Below are 19947 nucleotides of genomic sequence, written 5' to 3' on the forward strand. Positions count from 1 at the left end.
TATTCAATTTTTCTTTTACGATTGTAGGCGATATATCATAGAAATTTTTTGAAATAAAGAGAGAGCTCACGCTACGCGAATTGATGACTGCTACTGGCAGATCTTCGAATTGAGCTCCAACGGAGAATACAGTAACCAATTAAAGCGTAGTACTTATGTTTGTTATTTCATTGGTTTATCATTTGCATGTAAACCACTAAATTATTATACTAATATTAAATACTCAAGAAAATAATCAGTTTTTGCAAAGTATATTCCAAATTGTTTTACTGTTAAAAAAAAATTACAGTTTCGTTCCTGACGTACAGGGGGAATTTCAGACACAACACAGAATTTAATGTTCGTGAAACATTGTTTCGGACTCGGGGAGTTGTGAAACACGAATGTTAAAACTCCCGGAGTTGTCAGACGCCGGAGTTCTCCCTGATCCAGGCTCTGAGGGCCGGCACGCTGGCGTACACGCCCGGCAGTCCAGGACGGGCGCAGCCGGCTCCCCATGACACGACTCCCAGCAGTTGGCTGCCGTGCGCGAGCGGACCGCCCGAGTCACCCTGGCAGGTGTCTTTCCCGCCTTGCATCACCCCGGCGCACACCATGGTGTTGGTGATCCTGTTCGAGTAGGCCTGGTTGCACACGGCGTGGCTGATTACGTCGACCTGCACCTGCAGCAGCTGGTTGGAAGCGGCTCCCCCCTCCGAGGTGGCCCCCCAGCCTGACGTCACCACGCTGCTTCCGGCCGCCGGCACCTCGCTGGCCAGGGAGATGGGCCTCACACTGGCGCTGAACACGAACGGAACGGTCACCTGCGAAGATTAAACATTTCAAGCTTATACGGTGTTCACAGCCTTTAAATACATAATTCACCTACGATGCAGGCAATTTGTTAAACACTGCAGATGTTATCTTTCGAAATTCATGTACCAGAAAGAATCTTAGATACAAAAAAGTTAAGTCCTTTTTACTGTTTTTTTCCATTAATCATTAGTAGTATATTATAGTATTAACGAGCCTCTGTTTCCTGGTCGTGACACCGTGGAGCCGGGCCGCCACATTCTACTGTGATGTCACGGCGGCCATCTTGGATGACTTTGACCTTGAACTTTGTCCTTGACCTTGACACCAAACGCCATTTTAGATCCGCCATTTTGTATTCCAACATTTCGGATTCTAGAACATTCCGCTATTTTGTTTTGCCACAATTATGAATTATGACATTCATGTTGCACTTAGCATTGCAACCGCCATTTTTGATATGTATTATGTCATTGTTATAATATTCGTTACTGCAGCAATCTTGAAAATATTTTTTATATGATGGATTTGGGAAAAATTGTGCAATATTTAAAAAAAAATATTTAATTAAATTTTAATGATGAAATATATGAAAAGTTACTGAATACAAACCCAGTGAGAGCCTAAAAAAATTTAATCCTTCCCCATGTGGTGATAGCGGAGAGACATTCTACACCACTAATACCAAGACAGATATTACATGAGCCAGTACAATTTCATGGCAACCAACTTGTTTTAGTCTGCTGGAGGCCACCATCTTTAATCCGACATATTGTTTTCGTCTGCTAGAGTGTGCTACCATCATATTAGTTTGATTTTTACCAGATAGAAGAAAGTATTATTTATAACCTTGACATCCACCATCTTGTCGGCCATCTTGGCTACCATCTTGAAAATCTGTAATTATTTAGCTAACAATTTAGGAAAAGTAATAGGTTTGAGAGAAAAAAAAGTTACAAATGAAAAAGTTACATAATTTCTACAAGTACAAAAAAAACACTAGTGTTTATCGATTTCTGCATCGGCTACCCACGAATTAAAGCAAGGTGGAGAGCCCCCATACTTGATGTAGGATCGTATATTTCTTCATTTAAGAATCTTCATCAACAAGTACGAAGGTATTTCCATCTTGCAGCAGCATTGAGTTCTCGAGCTATTCCAGTTTGACTCATTGTATGTAGCCAGCTTCCCTCAGTTCTTCGAATATGGACACAAATGTTGATGTTTTAAAAGTTTCCTGTACTAAGCGAAGCCAGTAGCAGTCTCAGAAGATCGACCAATTCGTTTGTGTCATCCCAATATACCTACTTATTTATAGTTTTTTTAATCCGTCACCATTTACTGCTAGTTCACTGAAGAGATTAGTGAGAATATTGATTTTTTACTTATCTTCATTTTTGAACATGCAACTTTTTGGATCGTTATCACCATAATGCCCATGAGTTAGTTACAGAAGTTTATTGTAATCTTTTTTTTTAATCTTGCATATCTTTGTGAGAATAGCCTATGAAAGAGCAATTCGTACAGACCTGGAGTCCCATGAGATTTGTACTCTTCTAAACATATGATATTTCCTGGTATAGAGTCAATTTCTTTAACACCGAGGATACACCTATTATGTTTTCAGTATTCCGACTAGTGAAAGATCTCAGGTCCAGCTAGACCATTGCATTAACTTGGTGTCCCGCTTTTCCATAATTTTTTTTGTTCATTAGCTCTGTACTTGTAAAGTCTTCTTCTGGAGCTGGTATGTATTTCTTCTTTTTTTTTTTGCAGTAAGCACTCGTAATTAACAACTGTCTTCAAACTGATAAATGATTCTTCCTTATTTTTAAGTTCGTCGAGATGACTTGTATTTGGTTTAGATATCTCTTGATTTTCCATTTCACGGGCAAGTGTTACTCTTCTAGAAAGTAGATATTACTCATGAATAGGCTGTATAGAGCGATGAGGGTCATTGACCAAGCCTGATATCGTACTGGTTGAAAAAAGATACTTATACTTTTTATTCATTTGCAGAAACTTCTTCTATGCACAAATCAATCACATTTTGCTGTGGTTAGCGAGATTTCACGATCGACTTGCATCGTACAACAGCTGAGACAAACTTGTGAAAATCGTGTCAAAAATGTTGTTGCATATGTGATTATTTATTTTTAATCGAGCATTGCTTGCTTTCAAATGTACTGCAAAATGCAAGGTTTCCAGAACCAAAACATATTCGTGCTCAAGGAGATTGTAGTCACCTCCAGTGGCAGGACTCAAATCCGCACGTTCCGGCCTCCGTAATCCTGTAAATAACTGAACCGAAAAAGAAAATGCTCAAAATTTATTGAAAATGCTGTGGGACGAAGGTGGAATTACCTACCACCAAGTGTAAAAACGCTCTAGATGATTTGCTACTGCAGAATCTACGTGTAATAATTTATGTCTCCAGACCTGAGAATTTGAAATGGCTGAGCAAGTTTTGCGATGGAGCTTCCAAAATTGTAGACCTGCAGACCGACTATGGCTGTCCTTCCTTGCACAAGCTTAATGCAATGTATGGCGAGCAGCCACATGACAATTTTGAACATTATACCTATATAAAAGGTGTTCGTGCCTTCAGTTGTTGTCTGACCTGCAAGAAGATGGTTTCTTTTCATCCTGTCAATCTGTATGTGAGCATAAGACCTAGCTTCAGCAGTGTCGAGTACAGCTTTGGGATGACGGATATCTGCGCATATATATGGAAACTAGTGATAATTGCGCTCAGAACAGGGGATTTTCGCACTTTACAGTGTCTTACGAACCAACTCAGCAGCTGCTAAATTGCTGCGAACCTGAAAACTGTTCCGTCTAACACATGAGACCACAAACGATCCTTCCAGACAGCATTGAAGAAGTAGTTGCTTCGTCTGCACATGCAACACCAAACACTTGAACATGTTGCAACCTGTTGCGACCTGCAATACATTTACGCAGGCACCCAAACTACATACATCTCGTCGTAGTTCAGTCAGTGATCCTGTTTCAACAAGCACAGAGGCAAGGTCGTGTCACAGTCGTGGCCGCAGACATCGTTGTCCATGTCTCACCGAAGCAGTCGTTGCCAAAGAAGATGACTAGTCAGATACCTTTGTTCCTGAGCCCGAGACCAGCGAACCAGTTGGAAACAACTTCGTTGAGATGAGGCAGTCCATTTAGTGTTAAAGACTTTGCTTATGCAAAGTCTTAATGCCTTAACCTTACATGTATTTGTGTGCTTTTAAAATAAATTTGTGAAACTTGAACTTTGTGTCTTTTTATGAGTAGAGTTTTAAGGTACCTTCACTTTAACAAATTAAAAATTAAATTTTAAAATTTTGTTCATTTGACTCACATAGTGTAACAACAACTGTGGGTATTATAGTGAGGACCAGACGACATGACCCTTAGTTAATCCCTGACTCTGATGCAGTACTTATCTTCTAGTTTGACTAGTCTGGTTCATATTCCAGGCCTATTCCAGAATAAAACAAGTACAACAACGAGGTTGGCCACGTACCTTGATAAGAGAGACATCGAAGTCTGTGGCGGGACTCGTGGTGTAGCGAGAATGGTTGATGATTTGGGCCGCCGGGTGGACCGACCCTCCGCTGGCACGCAGAGCAGTCCCGACGCGGATGCTCACCAGATTCACCGCGTCCCTGCGAACGGACACGCAACGATAAACTTGGCTTCAGAACAAAAAATTTAACGTTTCGTTTTGTTTTGGTGAGCCGGGAGGGTAAGAGTGACGCTCGCTGGGGCTTATAGCGCGGTGTCGCCTCTGAAATGGCGCGGTCTTCTCTTCTCGTAGTGCATGTGGTAGCTATCGAATACCATCTTTGAAAGATTTGTGCAATGGGAGTGCATGACTTGATGTAAGCTATTGTGTTTGTTTCGTCTTTTCGTTTTGTCGTGTTTTTGTCTTGTTTCAACAGTTGTGCGGAATTTTTTTCGGTTCAATATCTTTGCGCTGTCATCATTTGTGGTTTTTTTTTCATTCTGTTAGTCCATTTTATTTGTTTTTCTTTGTTTGTTGACCATATTCCTGTTATGGAGTATTATGTGGTGTTTATATCCTGTTGACAACAGAAATTTTTTGCTTAATTTGTGTTTTTGTTTTTTGGGTTTTTTGTCGTTTTCTTCTACAGACATGCATGTGCTTAGCAATGGCGCATGTCCAAAAGCCTACTCATGTCATATCGGATACCAGTTGTAACCGTAACACAGAATTATGGAGATATATAAATATAAACTTATTAAGAAAATCCCTCGAGTGCTTTCAAGAATCTGCACCGGGTGTTTCGTGCACGAACATTATTCTCAAAACTGTTTCCACTCACCTACAATTACAATTTAAATCTAATAAAGAAACAGAACATACTCATTCGTAAGCAGCGAATTCTTAAATGATTTTAGTTAACAGGCGCCAAGATAGTGCTAAGATAGTCGGGGCTCTTATAGAAGTTTTTTTTTTTTTTACTTTGTTAGAGGTTAAATCTTACGTGCTGAATTAATTGTGAATTTTCTTCCAACTCTGTTAATACCCTGGCTCTTTTACACGACGTGTCAACCAGATGGTTTAGAAGGCCTACTGTTCAGAATAATCAGAGTTTTAAGGATTTGGGTTACTAATCATGTTCCACCATGCAGGAAAATTAACATTAAGTTTATGATTGTGGTTGATGAATGTTGTGATATACACCAGAATGGTTATTTAGTATACTACAGTTTTAAATGCAATAAAAATGGTTATTTAACTTAAAATAAAATAGTAACCATTTTAATCCGTCTGTTAATATCTATAAAGTAATAAAAATACAGGACTATATAAAGTTAAGAATAATAAAAAACATTTATTATTATTTACTTAATAACTATACGTAGGACGTTACTATGTGTACAGAGGTTGTGGAAATATACATATTTTAATTATAAACGAAATCTTATTGATTTATTTAAAATTGTTACATGAAATTAAAATAAAACTTTCACGAATAATGGCATAGCAGTAACAGTATTAGAAGATTCATTTCACTGGGAAATAAACCATTTTTTAAAATAATTAAAACTTCGACATGATTAAAATTTTTTCGTAAAGATATTAATGTTCATTTTATTTGGGTTTGGAAAATTTGATGGTTTTGGACTCCCATGGTAAAACAATGTAATTGTTTGGATCAAGTGACCTATAGGCAAAACATAGAAGCGTTGTTTAGAGTTGAGACACAGCCGTTTTTTGCAAATGTTCATTGCCCTCACCATGAGCCATATTAAAATCGGCTGTGTAGCGAACAGTTCGTCCATACTATTCCCAGCGCTGTTTCCAGTGGTGCCCTATTGGCTCTCAATTATTTGCGTGTTTCAAATTATCTTTAGTACAAACGTGAAAGCCATAATTTCGTCCCATATTTTGGAGTTTTTGAAGTGAAACGTTTTGGGCGCGATGTAAGTAAAATTTCAAGGCCGAATTTTAATACAACGTTTTCTCGTTAAACATTGTTGTGAAACGTTTCTAATGAAAAAAAGAACAGAGAATAGGTACTTGACCAAAGAGATATAATGAGAGAGAGCAATATACTATATACGTTGCTGGGCTCGTTTTCGTTCTCCTCTTTGTACGACGATAGGTCCCCCGCCCAAAAAAAAAAAAATGGAACGATAAATGAACGAAAGAATAAGACAAAATGTTTGTTTCATTGTTTCAGAAAATAAATATATATCTATCCTATACAATCAACCAGGGCCGCAACTAGGGGGTTGGTGCGGGGGGAGGGGGGCAAGCGGGGCATACGCCCCGGGCGCAAAGCTGTGGGGGCGCCGAAATCGCTTTCATTGTAATTCCTACTACAACTGGTAACGTAAAACGTTTTTTAACTTGCATGCCAGGAATGTCTAATCTGATTTACAATACAACGTCTCAAAATATTTAATGATCAAGTCTAGTGATTATACGGACTACTTTATGGACATAGTGGGTTCATGCATGGAAGTTACAGTAGCACAGAAACTGTTACATGTAGGTATGGAAAATGCTTAAATAGCACCATTTTTCCGTGGGAGGGCCCCCGGACCCCCCGCTTTATTGGTGTGGTATGTGCAAAAAAAGAGGGGGGGGGGGGGCGCATGAATCTATTCATGCCCCGGGTGCGAGAGACTCTAGTTGCGGCCCTGCAATCAACTGTGAATAACTGGAATTTCATATTTGCTACCAGCACGCTCGCGTTCATCCTTGTTCAACCAGCAGCGTAGACAGCGTTGTTGAGACAGTCCCTTTTATTTCCCTCATAGATAGCGCTACCTGTTATGAATTTTATTTTTCGTTCAGAGATTTGGCGTGTTCCAAATGGGATACTTCTTGGAAGAAACAGTAACACTGACAGTTTTTTTTTTTTTTGAATTGTTTAATTTCTCTCTTTCTCTGTCTCTGCCGTTTTACTCCTGACGATATTCTTACGAGTCCAGGTTTAAATTTGCCAAATAAGTTTCATTTCTATCACGTGTACATACTGAGTTACTACGCGCGAGATTTTTTTACTGTTTTTAAATGAATTCGCAAAACGTTTCAGTCCCTCTTTATAAGGTTTGTCAATAAGTTTTTATGTTTTGGAAGCTTTTCCTTACCTAATGCTGCAATGAGCAGCCGTTAGTGCGTAGTTGTTGCTGATAACACTGGCTCCACACTTCTGCCGTCCGCTCAGTTCATAGGCCGCCTATAAAATGATATAACAGATAAATTTATATACCACCATTTAATGGAGTGTCATTATATGTGTCCATATTAGCTGAATATTTGAAAATATGTGATGTTAAAAAACAAAAAAAAATGGAAACTTTAGGGGTTAAAGTTATATGAAACAAATGCAAGTGAATAAAGTAAAGCATGAAATTGAACAGTTATGTAAAATGCAGAATTTTTACAATGATTTTTGGACCTTATATATATTATGTTTGTAGTTATATTGAAAAATAAACAATAATTATATTCTATGCATAAAAATGTTTAAAGTTTTTTTAAATAATTTGCATATTTACTTTTGTCTCGTACTAATTGAGTACCGGTTTTGAAAACGTTAAGAATATATTTATGCATTTATTATTATCTAAATGAGATAAATGATTCAAAAAAATCCATTGAAAAACTTAAGATAGGAATACATTAAATAATAATAAATTATAGTAGTTTTGCAATCCAGTTTTTTGGACATAATCAATTTAATATTAACATCTAAAACTTTAGGTACACGGAAACTTAAAACATTGCATTATATTTTAATTATATATATTAAGCAAGCTTACCTGGTAGGGAGCGTTGGAAATAGCAATTGGATGTCCTCCTATGATACGCCCATCGAGCTGGTACTCGTCTTTAAGATTTGCTCCTGGGGAACCAAATAAAAAATAAATTATTTAAAAAATTTGCCTTTTTTTAATAATAATTTTTATTACATAAATGAAATATATTTCCTATAATATCATGAGATTCTTTTTTTATTTTGATTATTTTATTTTAAAAAGTTATAAATTGGCATGTTAGGTTGGTTCACTGTGTGATCAGGTATTTTTTTATATATTTACTTTATCTTCTTGAAAATATGTATTATATTGTTACGGAGATACACGAGGCGGGGCTGCGAGGCATGCCAGAGGGCCGGCTAGCGGGCCAGCTGACTCGCTTGGCCCGGGGGGGGGGGGGGAGGGCTGAGTTACGAGCGGCAAATTCCTCTGGGGATTAGCGGCCGGACCTCGCTGCCCTCCTTCCCCCTGTATCCTCCTTCCACGTCACTTTGTCATCGACCCTGAGCCGTCCTACTGGAAGGTTCTGCGGGCACCCGGAAGCCACCGCGTGGAGTGGCGTGACCCAGGATGCCACTGTTCTGGGAGCTTCGGGCATCGTGTCGACCCTGATGACAGCGACGCGTCAAAGTGGTGCGACGACAAGCGACGGGCTTCGTGTGCTCACGCCAGTGTACCGGGGACTGCTTTGCGGCGTGGACGAGTGAATTTTCGAGGCAGAATATCGGCCCAAGGTTAGTGTTAAGAGACGAGAGGTAGGGAGAGCCACTGTCGAGCCGAGCTCCAGTGGCGAGAGTGAAATGTGGTCTGAACGAAGATGTTATTCATTTGCTGGCAGACATTTTAAGTGTTTTAATTGAATCAATAATGTAAATGTTAACAATAAATAAAACTTTATTTTATTAATCGGGTTATCCTTTATGAAGAACCGGTTTTTCCGCACGTAAGATGTTATCCTTATTACCCATCTACGCTATTATAAAACTGAAACAGAAGTGTGTTTTTATGTTTGTTCTAGCATTACGCAAAAACTTTTAAACCGATTTTGATTAAACATTTTGTGTTTAAAATTGTATGGCTAGTCTTAAAAAATAGTAAATATTTTATCTCGCTACGAAGACGGGAACCTGATATGTAACAATAAAACCACATTTAATTAAATATTACACACAGCTAGCTCATCTCCTGGAATAAAATGTTGGCTTCATATTATTATGAAATTCCAATCCAAAAATAAGTGAAAAGACGTAATTTTAGTTTTATAATAGAAAAATCATAGGTGAGTCATGGGCATACACACAGTAAGTTGTGTCATTTCTCTAAGTCCTTCATACGGCCTGACAACTGCCTATCGTTCTCCTTGGCGAGACACGTCCTCTTAGTGGAGCTCGCGGCGGCTAGCGGACTAACGGCGCTAAAAACAGTTTAGATTAGAATTTCCCCAATAGATGGTCTTGCCGTGAATATAAAACGCGCTCTCATTTGGTGCGTCCATCACGTCTTGCCTAGTTGTCACCTGCCTTCCCACAAACTGGAGCTGAAGGTTGGCATCCCGCTTGTGTTGACGCCTAACATGGTTGCACCGAGATTGTGGCATCGTTGCCAGACTGAGCATCACAGAGCTGGAGAGAAACATATCCTCACCGGAATAGCTTAAAGAATAGAGTGTGTTAAATACCTCGTTTCCCAATAATTCTCAATAATTTTCCATTGCAACAGTTTGTTGGAGGGTAGTTGTACATGCTGGCAAATAACCACGAAGGTCCACACAATCATTGCATAGATATAGCCTTCTCTAATTGCTATGTATTTGAGAAAAAACACAAGTCCAGGACTTATGTTGTTTCTCAAATACCCCGCTCAAACACCACAAAGCACCAATTTGCTTGATTCCTGTATAGCCATATATTTAGTGTGTTAAGGCCGGACATGCCTCGCCAATTGTTACATTTATCACTATAACCAGCAATTAATGTGTATTTTGTAACTCGATTTGTAACGATAAGCCATAGGATATAACTTTACTATGAACGAAATGTGCATTTTGTAACTTCATTTTTGGAACTACAGTAGAACCTTCCCACAACCGACTCCTCCCGATATCCGACCTAGTGTCCGACTGTCGGTGATTCACACGCGCTTCCGGTTGGTGAGCCTGTTAGGCTTGAAGGAGTGACTCATCTACGATATGCTTTGTTTTCGTATCAAAAACTGTCAGTTCAGTCGTGAATCTTGATGTGTAATGTGCTCTGACTATAATCTTGTACAGTTCTGTGTTTGTTAACGTCAATACTGTTTGTGTTTTTCCCCATTATTTATTCACGACTACAGAATTTAAAGTGTGCAATACGTAGTGCTTTACGTGTGTGACAATGGCAACTCAAAAACGTAAACGTGTTTGTGTTTCTCTGCAACAAAAACTTGAGATTTTACAACGATTGGACCATGGAGAGTCTGTTATTAAATTAGCTTCTGAGTTGGGTGTAGGGGTGACTACGATAAAAGATTGGAAAAAAAACCCGTAAAGATCTGGAAACGTACTCAACAACAGTTGAGACAGAAGATGCCTTAAAAAGTAGAAAAATTTTGAAAAAACCAAAACTTGAACTTGTCGATGAAGCATTATGGGTTTGGTTTTGTCAGGAAAGGCGCAAGGGAATACCATTGTCAGGCCCCATCGTAAAGGAAAAAGCCATAAAATTGCATGAAAAGCTGGGAGGTGATCTAGAAAAATTTAGCGCTAGCGAAGGGTGGCTACATAAATGGAAGTTGCGTCATGGCATACGACATCTTATTATTGCGGGGGAAAAACTCTCAGCTGATGATAATGCTGCTACAGAATTTGTAGCAACATTTGAGAAGTTGGTCACAGAACAGAAACTTGTACCCGAACAAGTGTACAATGTAGATGAAACAGGCCTAAATTACAAAATGCTTCCAAAAACCACTCTAGCTGCTAAAAATGAACCTGTGTTAGGAACAAAGCTGGCTAAAGACAGGCTCACAATTGCAACTTGTAGCAATGCCACGGGAAGCCACAAAATGCCGCTGTTCGTCATAGGAAAATCTAAGAAACCAAGAGCATTCAAAAATCTAAACATGGCAATACTTCCAGTTTTCTATCGGAATCATTCATCTGCTTGGATGGATGGCGATTTATTTAAGGAGTGGTTTTTTGGCGAATTTGTCCCCGCAGTAAAAAAACATGTAAAGTCTAAAAACTTACCTGCTCGTGCTGTTTTGCTGTTAGATAACGCTCCTAGTCACCCCTCTGAATGTGAATTAAATAAAGGAAACATCAAGGCTTTATTTTTACCGCCCCATGTTACACCTTTAATACAACCTATGGATCAGGGCGTCATCGAGTTGTTAAAGAGAAGATACAGAAGAAAATATGTCGGCTCTCTGCTGGACAAAACAGAAGAAGGAGGTAACCTTTTTGAGGCGATGAAAAGTTTCAACATAAAAGACGCAATCTACACCGTTGCTGCAGCCTGGGACGAAATTAATCAAACTACCCTTCAGAAGGCTTGGAAAAAGATTTGGCCATCATTGAAACAAGAAGAACCTGAGACAGAAGCACAAGTTGAGACAGACAACACAGAAGTATTACAAAATTTAAAAGTGTTTCAGCATGATCTCCAGATGAATGATGTAGAAGAGTGGTTTGTTGAAGCTGATGTTTCGGAAGACACCAATGAAGAACTAAATGACGACGAAATTATCGCTGTTGTGCAGAACAAAGCCGTGGAAGAAGATATCGACTCGGATAAAGACGAAACCACCGGTGACAACGTAGTGAGTCATTCTGCTGCTAAGGACGCCTTCGAAGTTGCGCTGAAATACATTGAGCAACATCCAAATGCAAACCCAATGGACGTATTGTGGGCAAAAAAGTGGAGGGACACTTCTGCAAAGTCAAGATTGACAAAATTAAAACAAAAGTCCATTACTTAATTCTTTAAATAAGGTATGCTTAGATTTTATTGATCTCATTTAATTTAAAAACAGTAAATGTTTGAAATATATACAGCAACATTTTTATAAGTACATACTTTACAATAAAGTTGTATTACAGTACGATACAGCTGTTTTTCTATCTGAGAAAGTCGCTTTTTTTGCTCCTCCCGATATCTGACCTTTTGGCCGTTCCGACCATGGCCTGGTCCCGTCATGGTCGGATATGCGAGGTTCTACTGTACAAGTCATAACATAGTGCATTTTATAAATCCAGTGTTGATCTGCTGCTGCTGCTGTTATTATTATTTCAGGAACAGTCCCTATTAAATATTGCATTTTTATATATTTTAGAACAGAGCTGCCACATTAAAAATAATAAATATATAAAAACTATAATCATCTTATGAAATTTGGTAAACTCTAATTTATGTAATGTCGTAACGAAACATTCTATACACAGAACAGAAGCTGTGATGAAAAATTATAAAATCCAATAAGGCAGTTCTTGGCTGGCCTCAAAGCTATTCTCACCAGATAGCACTGATGCATGGTGAAATATTATTTGTCTATGGTACTGTAGTAATGTAGTTTCAACACCATAGACAAAGAAACAGTTTGATGTGTTTGTTGTTGTGCTTATGATATGGAACCTTCCAGTGACAATGAATGTGTGACTGACAGTAAAAAGCGCAAGAAAGGGTGTCGAAATACATTTAGATATAAGTCTGAACAGATAAAAAGAGCACGTGTAAAGTGTGAAGCATATACTAGTTGGAGTAGAAAATAAATCCCTGCAAAAAACAGGGTGAAAATTGCAAGTAAGTTAACTATATGCATTTTGAATCCATAAGCATACCATGTTTTACACTTATTTCTAAACATTCCTGAAAAAATATGTAATGTTTGGTTAAATGAAATTCTGTTCAATTCAGTTGCATAAAAAACGTTTAGATATTCATAGATGTTTTGCATATTTTGTTTAATTTTTTATCAAGTTTTATCGATATAAGATTTGTGTACGTTTGTAGAGTTTTATTACATTTTTGTGAGACAACATAATGCACATAAGTACTTCTAACAATATTTTAATGCACAATGAATTTACCTGACAAGTTGTTAGTGCACAAGGAATAATTGCAGAAAAATTATGCTGTCATTATTCTCTGTGTTGCAGATGCAGACGAAAATGTTTCTCGGTTGTATCTTCACCACAACAAGAAGAAATCTTTAACAAATTTACAAGTTTAGATACCAAAAATGAACAGGATTGTTACCTCCAGTGTCTTATTTCCACGAAAAAGGTGATGCGACGTAGACGTCGCATTTCAAATGAAGCTTCTTCAAAACCATCAAGAGGATGTACATATGTATATGAGATATCAAAGAGTTCAGGAAAACATCAAGTATGTAAAACAGCTTTTTGTAACATACATGCTATCTCGGAGGAACGTGTTCGTAGACTCTGTAAGTTGCTCTCTGAAGGTAAAAGTCCACATGATATGCGTGGGAAATCAATCCCAGGTAATACCAAATCAGGGTTGGTAATAGAGGCTATTAAGCAGCATATATCCTCTTTTCCAGTTAAAATATCACACTACAGTAGCAAAGAATACCACTACTTAAGCGAGAAGCTAGACGTCAAGATCATGTACTCGCTCTTCCAAGAGAAGTACCCTGAAATGTCAGCTGCAAACTATCGCTTCTATCTGAAAGTTTTCAGAGAGCATTTTTCTCTGTCGTTTGGACAACCCCAGGTAGATACATGTGCGACTTGTGAGGAGTTGGATATAAAACTTAAAAGCCCCTTTTTAAACCAAAAAGCAAAGAAAGTAGCTGAAGCAGAAAAATGTGTGCATTTGCGTCGGGCTAAGAAATTTTCAGCGAAAATAAAGAAAATCAGCGAGATAATCAAAGCTGATAAAACGGGTGATTTGGGAGCCATTTGCATAGATTTCATGCAGAATTTACAGTTGCCTTGCATTCCAGTCCAGGAGGTGTTTTACCTTAGACAGTTAACCATCAGTGTTTTCTGCATACATAATCTCAAAGATGGCAATGCAACTTTCTTTGTGTACCATGAGGGAATTGGAACAAAGGGGCCTAATGAGGTATGTTCATTTGTTTTGGAGTTCTTGAATACGTCATTGAAGGGAGTCAAAGAGTTGTACATATTTTCTGATGGGTGCAGCGCACAAAATAAGAACCATACATTCATCAGAATGTTGTCTGCTTTGACTTCTCTTAAACGTTTTAGACATATCGAACATTACTTCCCAATAAGAGGACACTCTTTCCTGCCCTGCGATAGGGATTTCTCAGTACTCAAGAGAAAAATCAAGAAGTACGACAGAGTGTACACCATCAAGGAGTATGTTGAGATAATTGTAACTTCATCCTGCAAGAGATCCTTCACGGTTGTAATAGCAGATTCCATCAGCATTCTCGACTTCAAGCAATGGTGGCCCAAGTATTTTAAGAGGAATGTGCTGTCACAAGAGTCCTATGGAAAATCTGTGCCTAGAGACCAGAAAACAAGCTTCAAAGCATCATTTCATGCACTTCAGTTATGGAAGTGACAATGCTGGACTTGTTGTGGCACGACCATTTATTTATTCCCTTGTCAAGCACCATTTTAGGGTTCTCAATTGCACACTTGCGGACCTTGTTCTTCCAAAAAACATGGTGTATCCTGCAGGTTGCATCCCTATCAACCAGAACAAAATAGATGACCTCCGCAAGTTGCAAAACTACTTGCCACACACAGAAGATTGCCAGTCATTCTATAATGAATTATTCTTGTGGCCAACATGTGTAACTGAAGTAACGCAAAACCAGCCTGATGATTAATCACATCAATGTAGAGATTACAGCACATCATCAGCAAATAGTTCATTTTGAAGAGGGACGTGTGCATACTTATTTGTATTAAAAAGTGATCTCTCAATGTTAAAGTTGGTGTAGGCCGCATATACAAAGGTAGATCTAAAAACCTACATCGTATAGACTTTCTCATATCAGCAAGATTAGTGCATTAGGGACTGAATGCATTTATATTCATATAATTATTGGTATTTTTTTATGTTCTAAGCAAATTTATAGTATTACTTTGTGTACGCAAATAAATATTATGTTTTGTGGAATATTATGACTACCTTAAAGCAAAAATAGCACGTTTCAGAACAATATATTTTGAGTTTATGTAAGAAATTGAGAAACAACATAAGTCCAGCATTTTTAAATATAGTTTTTGGGGGGGTTGTAAATACAATGTATTTCTTTTTTACATTAAAGAGAAGTAAATTAACGTTGTAATATATCCATATTATCACATATACATATTTTGCCTCATGCCATTGACTATTACATTTTATTCACTTTCTGTAAAATCTGTTGTTTGTGACTTATGTTGTTTCTCAAATGCTTGTTTCAATTAAGAAGCTGCAATTCCTGCTAAAATAAGGATTTAAAATCACAAAAGTCCCAAGGTCAAATATTGAAAGTGGCAGGAATTCAATTAGGCACTCTATGCTTCTCGCATGTTCAGCTCTATGTTGGTTGTTCAACAGTATGAGTGCCCCCAAACTAATACATATTGACGGAACATAATAAGAAATTATATAATGGCGGGTATCGAAATATATTGCATTAAATTAAGAGTTATATCCCGTCCCACTCTAAGATTGCAGTACACGGCTTATGGCGCGCGCTGTTGCCAAATCTCTAACACTTTACGAATTTCAGGAGATATGCATCTTTGTAATTCGGATCGAACAAGAAGCATTTTAAGAAATCATATCGTAATTTATAATATTTTATACTATTACACACATAAATTTGTAATAATGCCACTTTTATGTAAATTTCAAATAAAAACTACCTATTGTAGACGAAAATTTCTTATAGTTTTCTTTTATATTCTAAAAATCGCATATATATATATCACATTTTCATGGGCCCGATAAATGCCATATTTTTTGAAAAGTCATGTCCAAAATGATAAATAAAATACGGTAATGGAAATTCTTGGTCGAGTAAGTTATGGGAAAAATCCGAACAATTGGGTCGAAATGGGGAAGATTTTTTTAAAAACCGGAAAAATCGCAACAACTCCCATAATATGAATAATATCGCATCCGTGTTAACGTATGATAACTCGGAGTACATAATGCCAAAAAATGTTTTCTAAATAAATTTTTTATACTACCAGCCATAACTGCATGGGTTCGAAAAATATTTTCACCGGACAAAAAAAAACGTAATTGCCTTAGTAGACACCTTATGAAATCTGTTTAATTGGTTTGTTAATATAATTATTTTCCAAAACTTTGTCTAAAACAATGTTTGATAAGATGCTTGGTGTTGAGAAGGATAGAAAAATAATTCAAAATTTTGTACCATGATCGCTAATAAATTCCTTCGTATTTATTTAATACATTTTACATTATGTTCAAGATTCGATTAAAATATTTTTGTAGCAACCATTACTGCAAGGGGAAGAAAAAAATATGGGTTTAAGGATATAAAAATCCCTTTTTGTTCTAATGTAAATAAATATAATCATCAAAATCTTCCTGCGTTTTTATACCATTTAATCACTTTCGCTACCGCTGACCAATGTTGATACCCCTTCCATAAGAGTAGCACAGAGCTGACCAGAAGAATGGTAAGCTTCCTTAATTGCATTGCACACACTCATATTTTTTTAAAAATACTCAAATACATTCAACACAATCTTGCGCTCCCTCCCGCGTAGCCTACCGATATAATTTCTTTTCGGTGTTCTATCTTCCATATTTTTTATGTACGTAATAAAAATAAATGTAGAAAATAATATCACGTATGTTAATACATAATTTGTCAAAATTATAACTGTAACGAGTCACCGGACACAACGCGTTGCTTCGTCGCGAGACGCGATACTAACTGGCAGGCTGGTTTTCAGAAATGCGTGTCTAAGGAAATACATGGTTGACTAAGGAAGCCATGTATTCGAAATTGCTTGCAGGACAGAGCCCCACTTATCTAAACACACGACCCTGTTTCCTCTTACGACGGCAGCTTGTGAGAGAAACCTCTATTGCAGCGCGCTCTTGTACTGATAAGACACGTTTTTAAAAGCTATTTTCACGGAAACTATAGAATAAATTGAGATGGAGCTGCTTTTAAAAACTAATTAAATTCATTGTGAACATGTTTCACGCTTTCGTCCCCCATCTATCTTTAATAGAAAAAAGGTTTTCCGCTGGTCAACTTTTTGATGTGTCAGTTTGTGAGAAAATGCATTTCAATATATTAAAAAATATATTTAAGTGAAACCTGTACAGTTTTTGTCTTAACATTTGTTCGGTGGCGTCCTAAGGCATTAATTTATTAATTAAAAAAATCTGAATGAAATACACATGTAGGTTATTTTTATTTTACGTGAAACATCTCGGAATACTTCAAAACAGTTCGCAGTGAATAAGTTATGTTTTTTAATTTTTTAGGACACTTAAAATATTGTTAAGTATTCAAAATAAGCATTGCCTGATGCGTATTGCGATGCTAAACAATATAAAAAAAAGCTTGGTCCAAAAATTAAAATTTTAATTTCGTTTGATATGTGGCAACAACGCACGAAGAAACAAGGACAGCGCTAACGGCAATCGGCGTGTGTTAGAGAGAGAGAGAATGCGCCCATTTACTTCCACACTGCAGTCTAAGAGTGGGATGCTCTATAGAAACAATTTAAATTCTGTGACTGTGCCGTGTCAATTAAGCGTAAAACTGCAGTACAAATCCAAGACTTCGATTTTTTTATAATCAATTTTTTCTCTTTATTCATTTCCCCCTGGATCCAATCCTGAAGTCCAAGCTGACGAATTCGTGGGCAAAAGTATGTTATAAAATTAGAAAGATACTTAATCTATACTTAAATTTAAAAAAGGCTTACGCATAACATCGTTAATAAATATCATTCTTAAAATATTTCCTCAATAATTAAATCGTTTATACACCTGGCGATTTATTGGGGCCATATCTTAAGTAAAAATGTCTGTAAAAAATCACATCCTTTTTTCTACAATGGTAAAATATCAGCAATATGCCACCCTGAAATTGCGTGAGTGAAGCTGTGAGTTATTAGGTAGTGTTCTTTAAAATACAAACGTATTTCAAATGTTTTTATAACATTTTATTATCATTAACTATTTCTTATAGACAGCAAAGTTTACAAGCTAGTAATTATTTTGTTTACCTTATAACTATTTTTCGCCTTATTTCAACATTTTTTTTATGTGTTATGATTACAAAATATTGAGATAAAGCTATAAAAAACTGAAAAAATAGCACTCATATGCTTATGTTAATTATACCATTTGTTACTTCGTCAGAAACATAAACCAGACCAGCAAATAAATGTTTCCAAGTTCAGACCCTGTTTGGATGAAGAAATTTGCAAACTGAAATTTTTTTCTTATTATATTCAGGATAAGACTGTGGTATTTATTGTCCTCTACGTCAAAACAATGAAAGTCAATGACAAAAATTAATCACTGAAACCATATTGCATGTAAATCTCTTAAAGCTTAAATTACAACTCTTCTGTCCTTGACTTTGTACTAGGTGATATATTTTAATCACGTTAATTTGGAAATCATTTTATGGTAAGAGTAGTTTGTAAAAAATGATTGCTGTTCAAGTATCTTCTTGCGTTAATTATCAAAATAACACACAACCAAAGTAAAAAATACAATGCAAGTAAAATTATAATTTGTATAATAAGTAATTATTAATAAATATATGTACAATTTCGGTTCAACTAAATTATGTTTATCAATTCACTAAATTTGTTCTATGAAAATGTCTTTATGTTTATATTTCTGAAATATATTATCATTGTTTTTCGCCATCTGTTTGGTTGGTCACAAGAAAGGTTTTCTTAAATAGGTCTAAATGTTTATTACTGCAACTTTTATAGGAAATTATTAATAACAATTTTTACTAGCCATATTTTTCACAAATAATAAAAAGTAACGTTTTCCAACGATAGCTTAAGTGACTTAAAATATAAACTTATTTTGTCGTGTGTTTAAAGCAAATTTCTTGTCAAAACTAAACAAACACGAGGCGATCTTTTTTTCTTTTCAAAAATCAATTTTGTCATTTATATTTATTATTTATTCAATTAATGTAGAAAAATAATTTTTCTTCAGACATAACAAAAATGTAAAACTTACCGTAAACGGAGACCAGTAGAGAACAGACGACCAAAATGCGAAGCATGGTGCTGAAATGTAATCGTCAGTGTAAACTGTCATATTTATATAGAAATAATTTTGAAGATGACGTGATTAATTGTGAATTATGTCACACAAGACGATAAGTATACGACCATGTTATATTAATCAATGAGACAATTGAAATGGTGTTTATGTGCTGACTGATTTGTTTCGTGATAGTTAGCTAAGCATCTGCTTATCTTAATATTTTTAGACATGATCTCAACACATTCATGCCTCACCTTGTTTTTCAAATAATGAAAAATATATGATGAAACTAAAAGAAATTGCTTAAAAACTTCCATCATATGCGTATTTTAAACTAGATGAATACTATAAAATTGATTTCGAGTTTTTGGTCGAAAAGGACAAATCGGATATCAAAAATGTAAAATTATGGATACTTTAAAGAATGTATACTCAGCCAACCACAGGCTATGTTGTAATCTTCTTTCTACATTACAAATTTATTGTATTTTTCAAGTCCTATCCCTATAAAACGGCTTATAAAAATTATGTTGGTTTATTTGTTTAAATCATTAACGCAGTATCTTCATCGCTGTTCAGAACTCCAGTTTTCTTGAAGGATGTTCTTTGTTGCCATCAACTGGACTCGGCGTTAACTTTAAATTTA

At 36.5% G+C, this 19947-nt stretch overlaps 1 protein-coding gene across 1 annotated transcript; it reads right to left on the reverse strand.

Annotated features, from left to right (window-relative positions):
- Positions 1 to 250: 250 nt before the first annotated feature.
- On the reverse strand, positions 251 to 19535 carry LOC134532984 (trypsin-1-like). The gene is made up of 5 exons (XM_063370085.1): positions 19272 to 19535; positions 8098 to 8180; positions 7423 to 7511; positions 4319 to 4460; positions 251 to 803 (listed from the first exon to the last, which is right to left on the reverse strand). The coding sequence occupies exons 1-5, from the start codon at positions 19315 to 19317 to the stop codon at positions 405 to 407; spliced, it is 759 nt and encodes a 252-aa protein (XP_063226155.1). The 5' UTR covers positions 19318 to 19535; the 3' UTR covers positions 251 to 404.
- Positions 19536 to 19947: the final 412 nt, after the last annotated feature.

This window comes from Bacillus rossius, chromosome 1, assembly GCF_032445375.1.
Source record: "Bacillus rossius redtenbacheri isolate Brsri chromosome 1, Brsri_v3, whole genome shotgun sequence".
Classification (NCBI taxonomy): domain Eukaryota; kingdom Metazoa; phylum Arthropoda; class Insecta; order Phasmatodea; family Bacillidae; genus Bacillus; species Bacillus rossius.